At 37.8% G+C, this 18,360-nt stretch overlaps 3 protein-coding genes across 10 annotated transcripts in view; 2 read left to right on the top strand and 1 right to left on the bottom strand.

The window, feature by feature from the left end:
* Positions 1-5,449, top strand: part of TSPAN14 (tetraspanin 14) — a 40,282-nt gene extending 34,833 nt beyond the window's left edge. For 4 of the 5 annotated variants that reach the window (XM_083843871.1, XM_083843868.1, XM_083843869.1 and 1 more), the window contains 2 exons: positions 1,641-1,698; positions 4,342-5,449. In XM_083843871.1, coding sequence (XP_083699997.1) covers positions 1,641-1,698; positions 4,342-4,370 — 87 coding nt within the window. In that variant the 3' untranslated portion in view covers positions 4,371-5,449. Of the gene's footprint in view, positions 1-1,640 lie in introns of all 5 variants that reach the window. The other variant, XM_083843872.1, reaches the window with a different exon arrangement.
* Positions 5,450-7,557: 2,108 nt separating this feature from the next.
* Positions 7,558-18,360, bottom strand: part of LOC310902375 (rap1 GTPase-GDP dissociation stimulator 1-like) — a 48,501-nt gene continuing 37,698 nt past the window's right edge. Inside the window, exons 8-13 of the mRNA XM_083843848.1 lie at positions 17,932-18,066; positions 15,086-15,211; positions 11,333-11,472; positions 10,303-10,429; positions 9,125-9,253; positions 7,558-7,760 (exon numbers count right to left, since the gene is read on the bottom strand). Coding sequence (XP_083699974.1) covers positions 7,627-7,760; positions 9,125-9,253; positions 10,303-10,429; positions 11,333-11,472; positions 15,086-15,211; positions 17,932-18,066 — 791 coding nt within the window. The 3' untranslated portion in view covers positions 7,558-7,626. The remainder of the gene's footprint in view (positions 7,761-9,124; positions 9,254-10,302; positions 10,430-11,332; positions 11,473-15,085; positions 15,212-17,931; positions 18,067-18,360) is intronic.
* SH2D4B (SH2 domain containing 4B) overlaps positions 11,330-18,360 on the top strand; it is a 119,803-nt gene continuing 112,772 nt past the window's right edge. For 3 of the 4 annotated variants that reach the window (XM_083843860.1, XM_083843861.1, XM_083843858.1), the window contains exons 1-2: positions 11,330-12,965; positions 17,797-17,903. The gene's annotated coding sequence lies outside the window, so the exon portion shown is untranslated. Of the gene's footprint in view, positions 14,984-16,454; positions 16,590-17,796; positions 17,904-18,013; positions 18,092-18,360 lie in introns of all 4 variants that reach the window. The other variant, XM_083843859.1, reaches the window with a different exon arrangement.

Here is an 18,360-nt window from a genome sequence, read left to right on the forward strand (position 1 = left end):
GTATTGTAAATATATCATATTTTTGTGTTATCACAGAATCATTTAGGTTGGTTCTGAAACATTATAATGATATATTTTATTATATATTAACATGGCAACATGCTATTATTTTTATATGTAAAATTATATGCATCTCTCACATTTCAACATATCATGAGGGACAGGAGATCTTATGGTAATGTATTTCAGTAGATCATAACTTCTGCCTTCTAGTGCAAATACAAAAGACTGAAATCCAATTCCGTCTTTCATGCTAAGAATGCTATTCAGAATACTGTAGCATACAGCACAAAAATCTCAAGAGTAGAAGAGAAGGAAAGCTGGTGAACAGGTTGCAGATGCGATAGTAGCAGTAGTAGATGGAGTTGCTGAAACTTCTTGCAGTACCTCTTCTATTCTTGGTATGTCAAAGAAAATGAATTGAAATCCTCAGTAAAACATATCGAATGAAAATTCTTTCAAGGTGGATCCTGCTTTCATTGTGGCAGTTGTGTATACTTGCCTAAGTTGCTTTTGTGTGGTACTGCTTTACTTAAGTGGGAAATAAGAGTTGTAAATCCGCTACAAAATCTTTTCAGTTTAACTGAAAATATGTTGAACATAGTGCTGGCAAAATACCTTTTTCCAGCCATGGCAATACTGCCCTCTGTTGCTTTTTTGATAGTTTATCAGTATCTATTAGTAGTGCTTCCAGTGCTTTCATAGAGAGATGCTGTCCTAAGAATAACACCTTCAGTTAGGAGGAGAGGAGGTTCAAGATAGAAAATCTAAACTTTTGACAGTGTTGAGAGTCATTTGATATTGTTGTTCCTATTTGTGTCCTGAGTCTCTCTGACACCCTTTGCGTATTTCAGTATTATTTTTAAATTTAGTTTATCTTGTGCATTAATCTTTTTTGTGGTATGACTGGGAGTGAGACACATTGTCTCCTTCTAAAATGAATCTTCTGGCTTTTCCAGAACTTCACAGTATTTTGTTGTTTTCCTAAGAATGTTTTAAGAAGTATACCGAGTTCTGAATTTATTTTCAGTTTGTGAAGGAAAATTTCCCGGAGAACTTGAGTGAATGTTATAATTTCAAAGTTGTTAAATATCTCAGAAGGATCTGGGACTTCTCTAACTGTTGTTTCTGACATGGAGTATACAATTGTGAAAGTGGAATTCTTAAGTATTTTAAATATGAATAGTAATTTGGCTTAACCAAAGTTATGGAATGAATTAAAATGCTTCAGACTTGTAATTTTAGCAGTATGTAAGTGTGAGTGCTATAAGTAAACTTGGCAAAATGGATTTCTTCCAACTTTAGGACATCTAGAAGTCTAATACTATTTTGCATGTTCCTGAAGTGTCACATGAAAACGTCTTTTACTCATCAGTTGTACTTTGTGCTAGATTCGGCTGTTTGTACTACTGTGTAGTAATAGCTATGCTCCAACACATGATCCTGGCTATGAAATGGTATCTGAGCTTGCAAGTGCTTTATCAATGTATATCTTTATTCTTACGAGTTGCATTGACTTCAGTGCAGAGAAATAGAAACAAATACGCAGGTTCCTGTTCTGCACTAACCTTTAGAGACTTCTTGCAGACTCTACATTGCAAGTATTTCATCTCACAGCTGTTTTTTTTTTTTCTTTTTAGATTTTTGGGATTTTCCTAGCCAGGACATTGATTTCTGATATTGAAGCTGTAAAGGCAGGTAATGCCTTCTGAATACTAAAGCAAATGTGTTGCAAAAAGTATGTTTTACTATTTTCAATCAGACACCAAGGTGGAAAAAAATGCGCAGACCGTGAAATGCTCCTGGTATTAAAGGCCTTATGTGGATCTTACCCTGCTCATGGTTTTTGTTAGAAGCTGATACAAAAAAGAATCTCCAAACACACCGGTCTACCTTTTTTTTCTAATGAGACAACTCAGTGCACCAGAATTGATATGTGGTGAGGAAAAAAGGGACTTTCCCAAGTCATTGGCTGAACTGTTTTTAGACTCGTAGCAAGGAGAAATTAAACTGCTGTGAACTCCTTCCATGAAGAATTATCATGAAGATTTTTCTGTTTTGACTCCCAACTGTCATCAGTCTTAATGCTGTAATCTCTTCAGAAGGCCTGCTGATCTCTTTTAAGAACCTTGAAAATATTTTTAATCTCTACAGTAGATTCATCTGGTCAGCTTGGCAAGATACCAGCAACCATAATCATCGTGGCATTGGAAACTGAAGAAAAAGTCACTGATTTTCTAGCTTTTTAATTCTCGGTTGTGCAGAAATAGGGGGTATTTCTGTTTGACTGGGAGTGACGTAGATGTCTTAGGAGTAGAAACTTGTGTTCACCATCAGAGTTTGAGTAACCCAAGCAGTTATGAAAATGCAAGTGTTTTCTCAAGAGAGGCAAAATCCAACTCTCTACAGCATTATAAGTTAGAAATCTCTGTTTCAGGCAAGGGAGCGTGAATCCCTAATGCTGCTTCCTGACTGAAAAATTGTAAATAGTCTTTATTTATATAAAAAGAAAAAAACTCTTTCAAAATGGCTAGCTTTTATTGATTAGTAATATCTTTGAAAAGTACTGCCTGCAAAGATCTTGAAATGCAGTCGGTAGCAAGCATTCTGTGCTAACTTTGGATGGTTTTTTACCCTTCCTCTAGTTTCTTTCACATCTGCTCTGCTGATCCTCTCAAGTCCTAATTGCTATTATCAAGACTGATGAGAAACATTCAAATTCAGCATTAATCATTACTGAAATCTGTTTTTTAATAAGAAAATATGCATTTTAGTGGAATATCAATTTTTGATTTTTTTGTAAGTCTTCTATAAAGCTATGAAATTGTCAGTTCTGTTTGTGTTCTCATACAGGGTTAAAATGTCAGTCACAATATGCTGACTGGAACCATTTCTTCACAGTAATTTACTGTATCAAACTGAACTACTCCTGCTGAAATGATTTTTTTTTTTTTACTAGAAGAAAACCGAACTCTTCTTCCTGCCCTTCCTTCCTGTGGGTCGATCTGAAATTCAGTAAAAAGTCCAATCTTCTCTGAAAGTCTTTGGATTAGGACTGCAGTGGCTGCAAAAGTATTGCTATGCTTGACATAGTATATTTTTTATCTGTAAAAGACTTGTATGTGACTGAAAACTTGGAAGTAGTTGTAGTTGTCTGTTTTACTCTGGGCCATGTGAAACATGTTTTCAAGTAAACATTGTTTACTGCTTCCAGTGACACCTGTTTTTTCAGGGAGAGCAAACTTTTTTTTACAGTGCCTGAGTGTAAATTTTTAGAGAAGTATATATTTTTTTAATGATATTTTACTACACGTAGTCTGTGTGAAGGATTTAATACTTGTATTTCCAAAGTACATGGCCTTCATGGAAAGTCAAACTTCTAAATCTCTCTCATGTCCTTTTTTTAATGTATTATGCATGTATTAACGAACATTTCACTGGCAAAAACTGATCTACAGTAAGAATCTTTGTGTCTGTATTGATTGCCCAGATGTTCTTCTAGCTCTTAGTCTGTGAAACACTTCACAGACAGTGCTGTACTTTTCATGTATATTTCAGTGCAGCTTTCATAGTTCTTTTTCTGGCCAGTGATTGAGACACAACAGGAAAAGGAAGCTTGTCTAAGGATGGCTGACTTCCTTAGAAGAGCAGAGAACAGTCTGCTATTATTCTTCTAAAAAACCTGAAAGTAAAATCTATAGAAGTGCACTGTGATTTTTTTTTTTATCTTTGGTTGATATGCAACAAGGGAAAAATAGCAGTAGATCGCTGAAGGAGAGAGCAAGAGACATTTCTTCTGTAGAGCATTGAATCTGATGTCTGTACTACCTGTTTGTTGAATCCAGTCCACTAGGAGCAGCCAAAAATTTGCTGCTGTTACTGCTACTTTGCAAGCAACAAAGCAGTGTCCAGTAACCTTTGCTTTCAACTCTGGTGCTTGAAACTTTTACAACACCTCATCAACTAGCTTACTTTGTTATGTATAATAATCTGATGTATGTAAAATGGAAGAAAGATGCATCTTCTATGTAACTTTGTTTGTGAAACATTCAATTGAAATTTTCATCTAGGCAGTATGTTTTGCTTTGCCATTTTGGTGACACAAAGCTCCTAGTGCTGGGAAGTCATTTCAACACTTGGTGAAAATCATCATGGCTTCAATGACATCAGTGGAGTTCATGCACTGAAATTAGCTGCCACCAAGGGCCGGTGTCACTGATCAGACTTCCCCTGTCTGCCGGTCTTGCCAAGTTGCCTGAAGACAAATGAATACTTGGTTTCTTTTTTGAAGTATTGTTTGTATGCAAAACAGAATTTAATTAAAGTGTTGTCTTTCCACAGCTTGTTCTTATCGGCCTTGGCCATGTTAACACCAGCTTTGTATCAATACTCCAGTGATTTGGAACAGAATTCAAGAGAGCAAGTTCAACCTATTTGAGGATCTTTACATTCATGAACTTACTCCTCTTTTCACTGTGGATAAACTTCTCTGTGTTTTTTCAGTATCATTTTTAAAACCCTGGGGCTCTAGGCTGGTTTACACCTAGGCACTTTGAAGTACACCCTCAAAGGTGGTACAAGTGGTAGTGTAATTTCAGACTTGGAATGGGAATACTTTCTTACCGCTTTCTACTTAAAGTTATATTTAGCACCTTCTCTGTGGACCTGCAGTGACTTCATGCCTAAAGCTTTAGCTTATGGTTTAAACAAGTCTTGTCAGAATAAGTAGTTGGGTGTGAGCCTGCTCTAAAGCCCTGAAGAAGCAATTCAACAATTTCACAAGGAGAGGTTTGATAAATTGATGTTGAGATTTCATTGGTTGCAGTTGGAACATCTCCACAAACACTACAATGGAAACAAGTTTTCTAATGAAGATATTAAATACAAGATCAGGCTTGATTAACTGGACTGAGAAGGAAACCTTTCAATCAGTGTGATCATTTATTTCTCAGAAACGAGCACAATTTATTTCTGTGAAGCAATGTATTTATTTCTCAGTATGTTTTGACTGTGCATATGCTATTTTGTTTCTGTTACATCTGCGTTTGGACACAGCTAGCCTGTATGTGAGGAGGAGGATGAATATGAGCTCTGAAAAGAGTGACCAAAGGAGCTTCAGTTGCCTCCTGGAAGTCTGAATATTTCTTCTTGGGGGTCTTTAGTTCTGGTGACTTTTGTACAGTGCCATGTGGATAGATTTATACCTCAAGTAAGTTGAGGTTGATGCAGCAAATGGTTTATAGTTAGCATTGCCTTGTTTTTTTTGTCTCCCCATTCCATCCTTTCCTCTTCCTTCCCTTACTGCCTGTGGGTTATCATTCAGCTTGAATGTTGTTTAGCCAGTGGAAGCGGAGGTTCTGGCTCTTCTTCTGATATGGCTTTTCTGAGTGACTTTCAGTATATGTTTCTTCTCAAGCCTTATTTGATTAAATAAAATGAATGTTTTTTACTGGTGGAGTTTGTGTTCTAAGACTTGTTTCCAGTTACTAGTGTTTCCCTCTCTGAGGTTTAGACTGGCTACTGAGACTGCAGTTTGTGGATAACTACGGAAATGGTAAAGGTCTGCTAATACTTGTGTGTTTTCTTGCTGAACCTACCTGATTCTTGATTTTTCAGTCTTGGCTGATGAATAATAGATAAGAGAAAGGTGCTTTTCTCATAATTGTTAATGGAAAGCCACAAAAAAAGTGTAATGTGAAAGCTACTATGAAGAGAAATATTGATGCTGTCTATGGATATCCAAAAAGTTGAAACTGTTTGCATTGTGACTGCTGTTGCCCAATTACCACTCCTGTGATTTACAATCTGGTTTATCATGTCTGAGCAATGATTCTGAAATTACTGAGTACAGAAGGGGAAAGTAACAGGTTTGAACATGAGGCTTACATAAATCAGTTTGTATCTGCTTCTTTGACAATTTTAACATTTCTTCTTTACTGCATTAAAAAAAAAACTGCTTTGAATTTTAGTAAGGTCAGAAAAATATTTAGGCAGTAGATAATGGCTATATTATTCTAAAATAATATATAGAATAGATACTGTAGAATGTTAAGGCTGGATCATTTTTGATAAATAGGACAACTCAGATGCAGCTGTTTGGAGGGTGTGTGTGTGTATATACCCTGTTATATTTCATCCTAATACCTGGTTTAGGCACGAGCACATATCTTATTCTCAAATTGAGATTGGATGAAGCTGTTTTATTTTGACACTGGAGAGATGTAGGATGCCCATATTGCTGTATACTTAAAGCTAGATGAAACTGGACACAGTTCAGATCTAGTTTTTCTTTTCTCACTATGTAATCAAAAACTTGCTTGTTACCGCGTGACTTGTCTGGGATGGCTTTGTGAAGTTCCCTTTCTCGGTACTCCTGGAAGTGGTATCTGGTGGCATGGATCAGTTACAAATATAGTGGACTAAATAGTGGTAATGAGTTTTCCAAGTGTGAAAGCTTTTACAGGAACAAATGTTGTAACGTTTTTCCACAGACAGTGTGTTACTGCTGGATTAAAAAAGTCGTTGTTCCCTAGCTTTTCAGTTTCCACCACTACCATGTTGTGAATTCAGTCACCTGGATCTTGGCAAGGTGACTCTTCAACGTACTTGCAGCTACTTCAGAAAGTTCCTGTAAGGACAAGCTGTGGAGTAGATCCTGGTCTTACTATATTTTTAATCAGGTGACTTTTTAAACATGAACAATTCTTACAGAAATGTTCAGAGACATTTGTTTTACTATAATTTTTAATTATTTGTAGTTAAGCCTAGGTTCTCTTACTGGAGATGGCATAATGAAACGCTGGCCACCTTCAAATCTTCACACGTGCCCACCTGTCACTTCTAACTAGCTTTAATTTGTATCTTGTCCAAGTACTGTCTGGACATTAACTGCAGTTTACTGGAAAAGTTGGTTCTACAGCAAATCATACCCAGTTTCAATAGCCGCAACTCTGCATGTAGGATGAGACCTCAGATGCTTAGCAATATAGATTGTGATATTAGCAGGCATAAACTCCATGATGAGCTATAAAAGCAGAAATTAAAATGTGGAAGGGGAGGGGAAGGTGGTTTAAAGGTACAGTTTTATGGGGAGTTCTGAAATTTCCAGTTAACAGCTGGGTACACAGATTGATTCACAGTGTGCAGGAGTTGAACTGGTCCAATTAGCCCTTTGTATTATTTAATCAACAGCTCACATTTAATTGAAAGCTCTGTTGTTTTGGGTTGCATGATACAAGCTTTAGGTTTTTACAGCGATTTTAAAGTCCTATTGATTTCGAGAAATTAAAGTTGCAATTGATTCCCTGATTTGTCAAAACCAAGCAGCTTATATGTATTATAGATGGTAATTACCTGTTGCCTCTCAGATAATGTTTTCTAAGACCACTTGTTTGACAGGATTTATTCCTACTGCAGTGTGTTAGTAGCTCAGTAAAGAGCAGCAGTGGTACAGGTATCTGTAGGCCAGATTTTTGTATGCATAGTTTTAAAAGCAGGAGCTGTACCTGGGCTTTAATAGCATTGGTTGTGCAGCAGCATGACAAAAGCAAGGTAGCGTTGGCCGAGCTGGCATTTTATTGCATTTGCCTCAGCAGCAGCACAGGTTGCTCTGGGTTGGGAAGGGGGCTAGTGGGGTGGCTCTCCCTTCAAAACCTGTAACGTTGCAGCAGCTTCCTTGACCACATTTGCATTGCTGTGACTGCAGAGTTGTTCGAGGGTTTCTTTAATCTTGTCCTCTTCTATTTCTTGTCTCAGATCACCTGAATGGGAGATTAAATGCTGACTTTTAGTGACATGCCATGGCATAACAGCTCCTGACAGTTGTTGCAACATACAGATTTGGAGCATTTGCTGTGTAAAATGACCTGCTTTACAGTAGACTAGTTCAGTTGGAAGGGATTTTCGAAGATCATCTAGTCCAACTGCCTAAACTCTTGAGGGCTAACTGAAAGTTAAAGCATATTATTTAGGGCCTTATCCAAACACCTCTTGAACACTGACAGACTTGGGGCATCAACCATCTCTGTGGGCAGCCTGTTCCAGCATTTCGCCACCCTCACTGTACGAATTTTTCCCTAATATTACTTAAATGTGTTTTTCTCGATAGGTATTCTTTAACCCTTTGAAAATGTTGAACAGGTTAAGACTTTTTTCTTCTCCATTTGTCTTCCAAGAACTGATTGAACAAAAGAAAAGTACTTTGAAAATATAATATAGGCTGTGTGTGCTCCAGCTTTTTTGCCTGTATGCCTTGTTAGCCTTTCATGAAGTACACCTCTGGCAAAAGTCTTACAGATAGATTTGTTGTGTGAATACTGCACAGTTGCACTGAAGGACGTAAGTGCTTAGCCCTGTGAGATACCTGTGACTACAAGGGGAAAAAGTGGAGTGCACAGCAAAATCCAGCTTGCCTGCCAATAAAGGGCAGCTCCAGGATTTGAAAAGCAGCTCTCTTGTCTTTGCCTAAGCACAGTCATTGCTTTTGGTAACCATGGTTTATGTATAAAGACATGGTGAGTTGTTGTGTGAGGCCACACTGTGCTTACAGGAGCAGTCTGATCTTGCAGGAAGAATTTTAAATCCTCCCTAGCCACAGAGAGAGAGAAACTGAAATCAGATCCTTCAGACATTTTACTAAAAGTTGCTATGCATTTAATCCAGCACTGTTAAAGATGCTGTTTTATCTCAGCTCTGGTTTGCCCAAAGCATAGGCAGAACAAATGTGTGCTTGCCTGTGTAAGATGATGCAGACAGGTTATTTCTTTGAGCACAAAAATGCTATGGTATAGGCAAAGCCTGGGACTGCCAGACAATTGTATGTGGTGAGTTTGGACAAAGATGCTTATATTTTAAGGCTCTGATTTTGCTTTTCAGGACTTGATTATGCCACTGACTGTCACTGGAAATAAAGATTTTTTTTAATTTACTTAGCTAATGGTTTAAGCTACTTTTCCTGAAGAAAACACATGAGTGGGATTTTTACTGATAAGTAAAGAATGAACCTCTTTAATCTTTACTGTTCACTGGCTGCAGCATCACAAGTGGTACGTTTCAGTGACATAAAATGCATGTTTTCATCACAAACATCCATCCTTTCATCACAGACTACTTAAAATGAAGTTACCTGAATTAAGAAGACTGCACAAAAGACCCATTGAATTATATTTAACCTCAGGAGTTGTATTATCATCTTGTAGAAGTCTGTGTAAGCTTTGTACTAGCTGTGATTCCTTAAAGGATGCTTCAAGGGTATCTGAAAAAAAAGTAAACAAATACCTGAGCTTTTGTGTAAAAAGAGGGTGGAAAGAAGGTTACAAAGAGTGAACATGCTTTTCTCTTTTAAATAAAATTCCTGACTGGCTTCATTTAAAATGAGTTACTTATACAAGGATGACTTGAGCATCTTGTGTATACTGGGGGTTTTCTGTATGATTTCCTATAGAGTGTTTTTTTCAGTAGCCTCATTCTGTAAGATGGAACCCTCTATAACATACACACTACAAAATAAACCCATAATAGATTAAAGTCTTAATGATCAGAGCTAGGTCATTTAAATGAGTTGCACACATGAGTCTGAAAGGCTTAATTGTGGGCTAAGCATGAAAATGGGCTCTTCCCTGTCTTGCTTTCTTGTTGATATAAAAAAAATCCAAACTTAAAGTTGACTTGCAGTTTCTTTTGATGTGTGTAAATTTGTGGTGGCTGTTTTTATTGTAATAAATTGAGATTGACTGATCATATTTAAAAATCCATACAGGACAAACCTGAAAAGAAGTTGTACTCTATCTCTGAAAACCTAGCTCACTAGAAGTAGTTATAGCATTTATTCTTATCTGTTTCATTTGCATGTTCCATAAGGTCCTTTTTTCTATGCTTTTTTTTTTTTACTTCATTCAAATGGCTGTCTTCTGAATGTTATTTCCTCTATTTACAGTCGTCACTGACCATTCAAGTCCATAGCTTGCCCCTGTCTAATTCTGTCTGCATTTAAACCTTTTCTCGTCATTTTCTCTAGCCCTCATCGTTATTTCCATTTTGTGTTTCTGTAGGTTTCTAGGGTCGTACAGCACTCAGCAGACTGTGCCTGTCCACACAACCTGATTATTTTACTTGGCCAAAAAACATTCAGGCAATTCCTGAATTCTGGGGGTCTTGTTTTCTGGATGGGTCACTTCCTTTATTTGGTGATTAAGAGCTAAATCTAGACCATAATGCTTTTTCTTGTACATGAAATTAACAGCATGAGTGTTTCTTAACTGTGCAAGATCTTCATATTAATAAACGCTTTTAGGTGAAAAATACCTAGATCAATAGCAGACGCTATCGCCAAGGCATTCAGAGCTTCATTCTGCAGGGCAGCATGTTCACTTGTAGTCATGGAAACCAGAAGTTTTACTCCTTGTGCCTCCTGCACTGCTTTGACCACTTCCTGTTAAAGCAAAGGTAAAATATCACAGATTGAAATCTGAGCTATGAATGAAGTAGAATGAAAAGGGAAATGAGATTGCACTCTCTCTTCAGTCTCCGAATAGATGGAAATGATTTGCATGCTGCAATACAAGCTGATGGTATTTGCAATGAATGTATCCTGGGACTAGAGAACTCTTTTTGGCACTAGTCATATGTGTCTGCTTAAGGCTGGTCTAATTTACTTGGAATATTGGTACTTACAATTATGTGTATAAGGTGTTTGTGCAGGTGTATATGTGGTCTCTTAAGAATTTTAGTTTGAACTTTGATTTTTCATTTAAGTCTTCAAACCAGCAAAGGTTTGGTTTTACTCTGTCAAAGCCTTTGCAGATAGTATCTACTCCATCGAAACTTCAGAGTAAAGCACATTTGGGATTTCTGTGTACAATGGCATGATTTGCAAAAAACAGAAGCCTGTTCTAATATAATATGCCGGCAGATCCAGATCACACTGGATTCATCCATCAGTAGGTAGATAAGTGAGCTCTTTGGAACTCCTGAGAGATTGGCATGCAGGATAGGTCTGGGTTATCTTTTATCATTTTAATTTTATGATTGAAACTAATTTGTTTATGGAAATAGAAAAGCTTTACCTGCCTAGCATTTGTCAAGCCTTAAGCGGGGTAAAAGTCAACAAGTGACAGTAGGTTGCTTGTTTCAGTGTGATATCTAGTTAGCACTGCTTTCCTACTCCCCTCTCTTCAATCAGTACTGAGGCAGACTAGAGGCATTTTACCAAAACTTTCCTGTTTTTAGTTATATAGCTGTACATACAGTTTAACATTTAACCCCTAGCTATATGGGCAAGCTTTAAAAATATAGGAGACCAGTAAGGTTGAAACATCAGACCAATTACTCGTACTTGGGATCTGTTGTGACGCAAGATTGATGCTAGCAGCCGATTAGCTTCTCCACGAACGCCGGCATGGTCCTTAACATCACACCACTGCACAAGTCTGTTGAGCAGCATGGGATCTTGGCCCAAGATTTCAGCCGCATCAGCTGAAAAGAAAAGCATCATCGGGAGACATTTAAAATCTTAGTCTTTGTCACTGAAGTGTGAATGTAAAGGCAACAAAGGATACTGAGCTCCATCCTGTGGTCTGAGCTGTAACTAAAGCATTGGACTTGTGTGACCTTGGATATCTTTGCCTGGGAAATGCCAGTTGTTTCAGGGCACTGCTTGGAGGTAAAGAACAAATTAAGCTGTTCCTATAAAGCTAGTGTTTTCATAGGCCCCTGAAGCAGGGATTAAAATGAGGAGTTTCAGATCTTTGAAAGCATATGTTACGTTGCTATACTGGAATCTTCACATGAGGGCTGTCTCTTTCCCTTTTTTTCTTGTACTTGCTCTTTCAGCCCTGTATGAATGTAATCATGGACTTTTTGGAGCCTGTTCTTGCCATTTTGGTGCTCTCAGTAATGGCCATAATTACTGTTGGTAGCATGTGGGAAACCAGTCCTTGGTACAGAATTGCAGCATGTCTGTAATTACATTCTCAAGTCAACAACGTGTTGAACTATATATTAAACACCATTAAAATTTCCCTCAAGTTCGAAGGAATGCGTTAATTTACTTTGCACTGTGCTTCAGGAACAGTATCTCAGGACTTGCCCAAAGTATTAATCTATATGGTTGACTCAGAGAAAACAAACAAAACCCCTCACTAAATAACTTTTTGTAAGTGAAACTCCAAAGTGATGCTGTAACTTAAGATTTGTGCCACTACAGGAAACTAATCCCCAAACTCTTCAATAGCAAAAGAAACTACTTGCGCAGAAGATGCAGTCTTGGTACTGCTCTGGTCTAACGCAGGATTCTGTGCAAGTCTTGCTGTAGTTTAATAATGCACTTTTAAAGTGTTATGGCTCAAAAGTGACTAGGTGGCAGAAAATGATTTCCAAAGCAAAGGAAAATGTAGATTTGAAGGTGCTGAGAACTGTGAAATATACTTTTAAAATCAGATAAGCAGGGGGTGAACTCAGAAAATCCTGTTCATTTTGAAGCAGATTCAGAAAGGTGAAAGTGTTGGGAGAAGTCTCCAGGGTTTTCAGAAGCTGAGAAACTTGTTTCTTGGAGCTTTCCCGAGGCAAACAAGGCTTGAGGAAGAATTAAAGTTAATGCATCTAGAACAAAAGAAATAGGTTTGGCCAATAATACTATCACCGTGCTCTGGTTTCTTTACCTGTCCCTTTCTGTGTTTTTTTTTTTTTTTTTAACCTGTCCCTTTCTGTGTGTATTGTATTTGTTTTGGGATATTCTGGAAAGGGTTAAGCAAGAGTGTGCAGGAGGTCAATGTCAACAAACCACGTGACTCCTCTGGGTATTTTGCAGAAATTGAAAGTCAAACTATACTTTTTCTGTTTTCGGGAGACAGATGAAGAAGGATAGACACTTCCTTGGTTTCTGTCGAGTACCCAACAGAACAATCCACAGGTCAAAATGCTGTAATGATGTGGGAGCTTCTAGCCTAATTGAACGTGTTTGTTTTGAGGTAAGTTGCATGTTGCACAATAACCTCCTCTGACAGAAAGGCTTTGTTTCTAGGTCAGATGTCACATGTTAGTCTGAGAAGATCATGGTAATCCAGTTTAGTCTAGAAAGCTGACGGAGGTAAGAGGGTGGCAAATGGAACCAGTTCAAGGGGTTTGCTCAAAAAGGGATCTTGACCCAGTTCGCCAGGGACTTCCTGATGTCTGCCAGCTCTTTGAGACAAAGACCAGTTAGCCTTCGTTAACTGGAACAGAAGGAACTCTTAGCTTATAAAATGCCAAACTTCAGTTGTGCATATGACTGAACTTTAATTTGAGCTGAAGGTCCTTTGGCCGTGTAGTGAGGTGCACAAATTCTGTTGCTGTTCTGAAGCAAAGAAGTGAAAAAACATTGCTAACGCTTTAGTGTAATGAAGCTGACAGAGCTAAGTGCAGTTTTCTATAGTTAGAAAGAAACTTTCCTTTTCTATTCTACTTTATAGGTGTCGGCATGCCCAGTGATTGTCAGAGTAATGAATTTACACTAGATAATGCAATTAACTAATATAAGTAGCTAATTTAGTGTGGACTTGTTAGTAGATGTGTATTCACAAGCATTTCAGGCTGAGTTAATTAAGGACAATGTTAGCTCATGGGTAAACAATAGAAAGCAATTAAAGGTGGGAGAAATGTGTGCTCGTAGGCATAAATGGGTAAACATTGAATAATCTTCTAAATCTTTTTCTACTCAGCACTTTGACACCTGTGTTGTTTCAGATTCAGGAGTTGTACCATTTTGTGCCAAATTTTGACTTCATATCAGGGCCAAAAAATAGCCTTGAGTGTGGAAAAAAGAAAGGATTTGTTAATATAGATCTATGTTATTCTAATGTCTCAATTTTAAAAGATAAATGGTCTCTCACAATCCAGAAATCCAGTTATCACTTCAGACAAATAACATTTTAATGACCTCCTTCAAAGCATGAGAGGAAGAAGAGGCTAAGTTTCTGTGTATCTTGCAATGTCTGTTTCCGACCATGGTGAAATATAAGTGGAAACAGCATTTTACTGGACTGGAATTGGTGCAAACCAATGAGTGCTAGATCTGAATTTGCTGCATGTCCATTTGAAAATTGATGCAAGTAGCTGCCAAATCAGAGTGTGGAGCGTGCAGTGATGTAAATGAATGCAACGTGAAGTACAGAGGAGCATGCTTGTTTCTGCTCTTTCATATTGTACTGAATTTGTGGTTGTAACTGTTCTGTGCCAGATGTCAGTTCCCATTGCAAAATGGCTACAACTTTTCTGATTCTGTTTTTGACTTCTTATTCCTGCACATCAGGATGGTCTATAGTGATCAGTATGCTAGAGCAGCTGCTTTAGTGATTTGAGACAACTAGGGCACTTTTATCATAAAAACCCACAGCAACTTGTTTTCATATATCATTATATTCTGCTAAGAAGCTGAATAAATCAAAGAATTGGGACATGGTACTAGATCTTAATGTAATTCCAAGGTTTTGTGCCTAAATTGTGTGCTTTGCATATAATTACATTTTGAGAAGCGTTGAGTCTCATTGCCTTTGCATGCCTGTCTCTGCAAAACTAAATGATGTGACGTGTGAAGTAGATAATCCCATATTTCAGTGCTTAAAGTAAATGCAACATTTGAGCCTTACTGGGATAAACCTGGGAACATGCATAGAGACTGTTAGTGATAGAAACTCATTTCTTCTGCCTCTCCAAACCTCAGCTCCCTTTGATCCTTTATATTGCCCAATTCGTCTATTCATTTCTTTCTTGCTATTTGGCATTATAAATCCTTGTTTTGACTCCTTTCCATCATACTCAGGCTTTGCTGATATATATCCAGTGGAAAGCATCTTTCTTTAGGCTTTTGCCATTTCTCACTGACTACTGCAGATTCTTATGTTTGATTTGCTTCTCATCTACTTCAGAGGCTGGCTAAGGGCGCGATGGGAGGGCTTGTAGCCTTGAGCAGTGGTCTCAGTTGGAACTTGTCCAGAGTGAGTGGAATTAGGTGAGCGGGATACTTAGCCTGGCCTCTACATCTGTTGTCTCGTGGGGGAAAGCAAGAAGAGGAATGTATAGCTGACATCAGGAAACATTAGCGATTCCCTACCTTGACCATCTGCTAGCATCCGTAGTGTTCCCAGAAGTTTAAACTGCACAGGAGGCATCTCTGACCTTAGAAGCGCCTGAATCCGTTCTGCCACACCTTCCTCCAGCATTTGAACCTTGTTAACAACTAGAAAACGGAACCAGTGGGGGAAAAAAAAGGGACTTTAATGTGAAGCTCACTAACTGTATAAGCATCTGAAGGTATAGATAGGATATAATTGTTGTTCTGAATTTTGTGTTCCATTACGCTCTTAGCAAATGGGTTCAACTCATTGGAGTACTTGGATAAAATCAGGACAACCCAACCAGTTAGGTTTATCTTTTGAACTAAAAGTTTTTTAGGCATTGCTGTTAGAATATTTTGGGTACTTCTGATCTCATCCCTGTCTAGAATACAGTATATAACAGGATAAACACAGCATTGTTGTTTCCCTTAGCTTTTCTAGTTGTTACAGATTATTCACCTACTCACCCACCCATATGAGCAAGGTTTTCCTGTGCTTGCTCATCTTGAACTGGGTGGCAGAAATGACTCAACCTTATTTTTTGAGAATGACAGTTTTTGTATTTGAGCTCACTGATCCTCTGTTGTTCACACCTTTGTTTCTGTGCCTTCCTCTCCTAAATCTTGCATCTTTGATACAGTCATTAGTGCAGTAATCCCTGGTAATAATCAGAGTTGTCTGGAAGGGGTCCTAATGCTGCTTAACTGTGCTACCAAAAGCTGCTTCCTCCAGAGCAATTTTCCTCCACTCTTCTGCATGCCTTTTTGGAGGGGTGGATGACGGTGAAATTAGGAAGATGTCTGTTCTGACCTTCTGTTGGGCAAATTGAGAAGCAGGCACTTTTAAATAACTTGTTCTTAATGTGCTTGTTTTTCAGTGGTAGATCGACTATAGTCACTAAAGCATAATAATTTTATTTCTTTTACAGTTTTAGAATCACTATTTGAATTAACTCAAGACTTTCCCTGTGCACATTTGCAAATGTTGGTCTTTATTTAATTCATTTCTCTTTTGTGATTTGCTTGGATTTGCACTCAGGCATTTATTTTTTTTCCAGGTAGCAGGCTGCAAATTGTTAAAAGTGATGGAGGTTGTGTATTGATGAAAATGATGTATTCTTGTGAAGGAGTGTTTTATAGCTTCATTTTTATTTTTTTTTTTGGGGTGAGGAAAAGCAGTTTAGGAATAGTATTTTGAAATCTAAGTTATGCATTGCCCAATTACAGCTAATTTAAATAATGCCTATTCTGTTTTGCTTGCTTTGTTATTAAATACTTCTAATTTACACTAATTTAATTGATCTTTTATGTTTACACAGACTTCATTAGTTGTGTCCGCAGGTTTTATTTTTTGTTTTTCTCCTAGTTTGACACCTTGTTGAAATTCGGTGGAAGAAACATACAATTGGAAAGGTTGAAGAGGTTTTGTGATAGACATTGAGCAGAACAGATAACAAAAAAGAGGCTCCTTAGTGATCCATTGGTATTTTATAGTTCAGAAGTGAGCCTGTTAAATTACAGCTGCAGAGATCATTAAGTTCTACCAGTACTATATGTGATATAGGAGCAAAGTTGTAGGTTACATCCATGTTCTTCTGGAGTTTTAGATTTATGATCTTTGCAAGATGAGCTGTGTTCATTGCTCTGTTAAGAAACTGCAAAGGATAGGCTTAGCACTGTAAATACATGTGTAGATATATGCACATACAGCCAAGCTGCTTTTCATTATCTTTTAAAAGCTCTGTTAAGTTGTAAGTGATGTAAGGCAGCTTGCATGCATAGAAATCTCTGCATACACTACTAGCACCAAAAAGCAATTGCACCGGCCTCTATCTACTAATATGAACAGCGGTAGAAAACCTCTTTACAGAGAAATACAGAAGTGGTGAGAGGTTAATCATGTGGAATATGTTTATTAAAACACTGAATAGACAGATGTGGCTGACTCTTATGGTGCAGAGATTGTGGCAATACTATAGGCAAAACTAAGTCACCTGAGAGTATATAAAAACAAGCTGAAATTGAATAAGTGAAGTTTTGAAGAGAGCTATCTGAGGGAAGAAGCAAGGACTTCAAACACCTGGTACAAGGTGTATCAAGATTTAAAAGGAAGCAGTGGAAGCAAAGTAGTAAGTTGTCGTGTGGGGCTCTTGTTTATTCAAAGTAATGACTATATGTAGAACTGTTTACTAAAATAGGCCTGCTGGCTAGCTTACATAGAAAATTCAGCAAACAGCTCCAAGTTTTTCTTTTCAGAAAAGTGTCATCATGCTCCTCTGAAGAGTGCTATACCACAGTGTAAGGACTGTGGTGCTGTTCTGTTAAGCCTCCAGTAAAACATTTTTGGTCTGAATTATGTTTTTGAGTGGAAGCAATAGCACAAAATTTTCTGATATGGATTTACTGAAGATCACTAGTAAAATGTTCAAAGTGTTGTACAGGCCAAATTTATAATGAATATTGGCTTTACAGAAGAACAAATTTATTAAAATAATAATTTAAAAAAATCTAGGAAGCGTGATGAGAGCTCCACCCAAAGCTATGTATTTTAAGCTATAAGCCTGGTTCTACATTTTTATCTTAAACTGCTGTATGCTGTTAATAGGAAATCATTTCAGCAGGTGGCAATGAGATCACAGCGTATTATATTTAGACCCTTCACGTAGCTGAAAAGTCCTGATGGATTATGCAAAAATATGTCTCTGCAGGGGGAAAAAAAGTCAATTGCCCCTCAGAATACATGGCACTGGAATTGATGACTTGGACAGAGCTGCACGTATCTCCATTAAATGATCCATCTTTACAAAGAATCACGGTAAGTCATTGGTCTTTAAACTCTGTACCTGGGATAGCAAGGTTTCGAAGTGCGCTGAGTGCAGCATGTTGTACAGAGACATCCCCACTCTCCACGTGTTTCTCCAAAAGGTCCAGAAGCTGATGTATGACTCCCACTTGTACCATTCGTATACAGTTGCCATCTAAAGAAGAGGAGAAACCAAGCAGGTGGGAGAGATGAGATGAGAAACTGATAGAACGTAGTCATGTGAATCAGGAATTCAGGGAGACCTTGCCTTGTCTGTCTCAATGTTTTGATGAGATAGAGACTATAGCTTTTGCATTTTTGCGTTGTTTTTACAGTCTTCAATTCTCTAGAGATGGAAGTGGGCATCAGCTACTTGTGAACTGATTGTGAGATGCACCCTCTAGTAAGACTTAGCTTGAGAATGCTTTCTAGAGCCAGTCCCTGTCAAATTAAAATCCATATCTTCTCC

The sequence above is a fragment of the Anser anser genome, assembly GCF_964211835.1.
Source record: "Anser anser genome assembly, chromosome: 7".
Lineage (NCBI taxonomy): Eukaryota > Metazoa > Chordata > Aves > Anseriformes > Anatidae > Anser > Anser anser.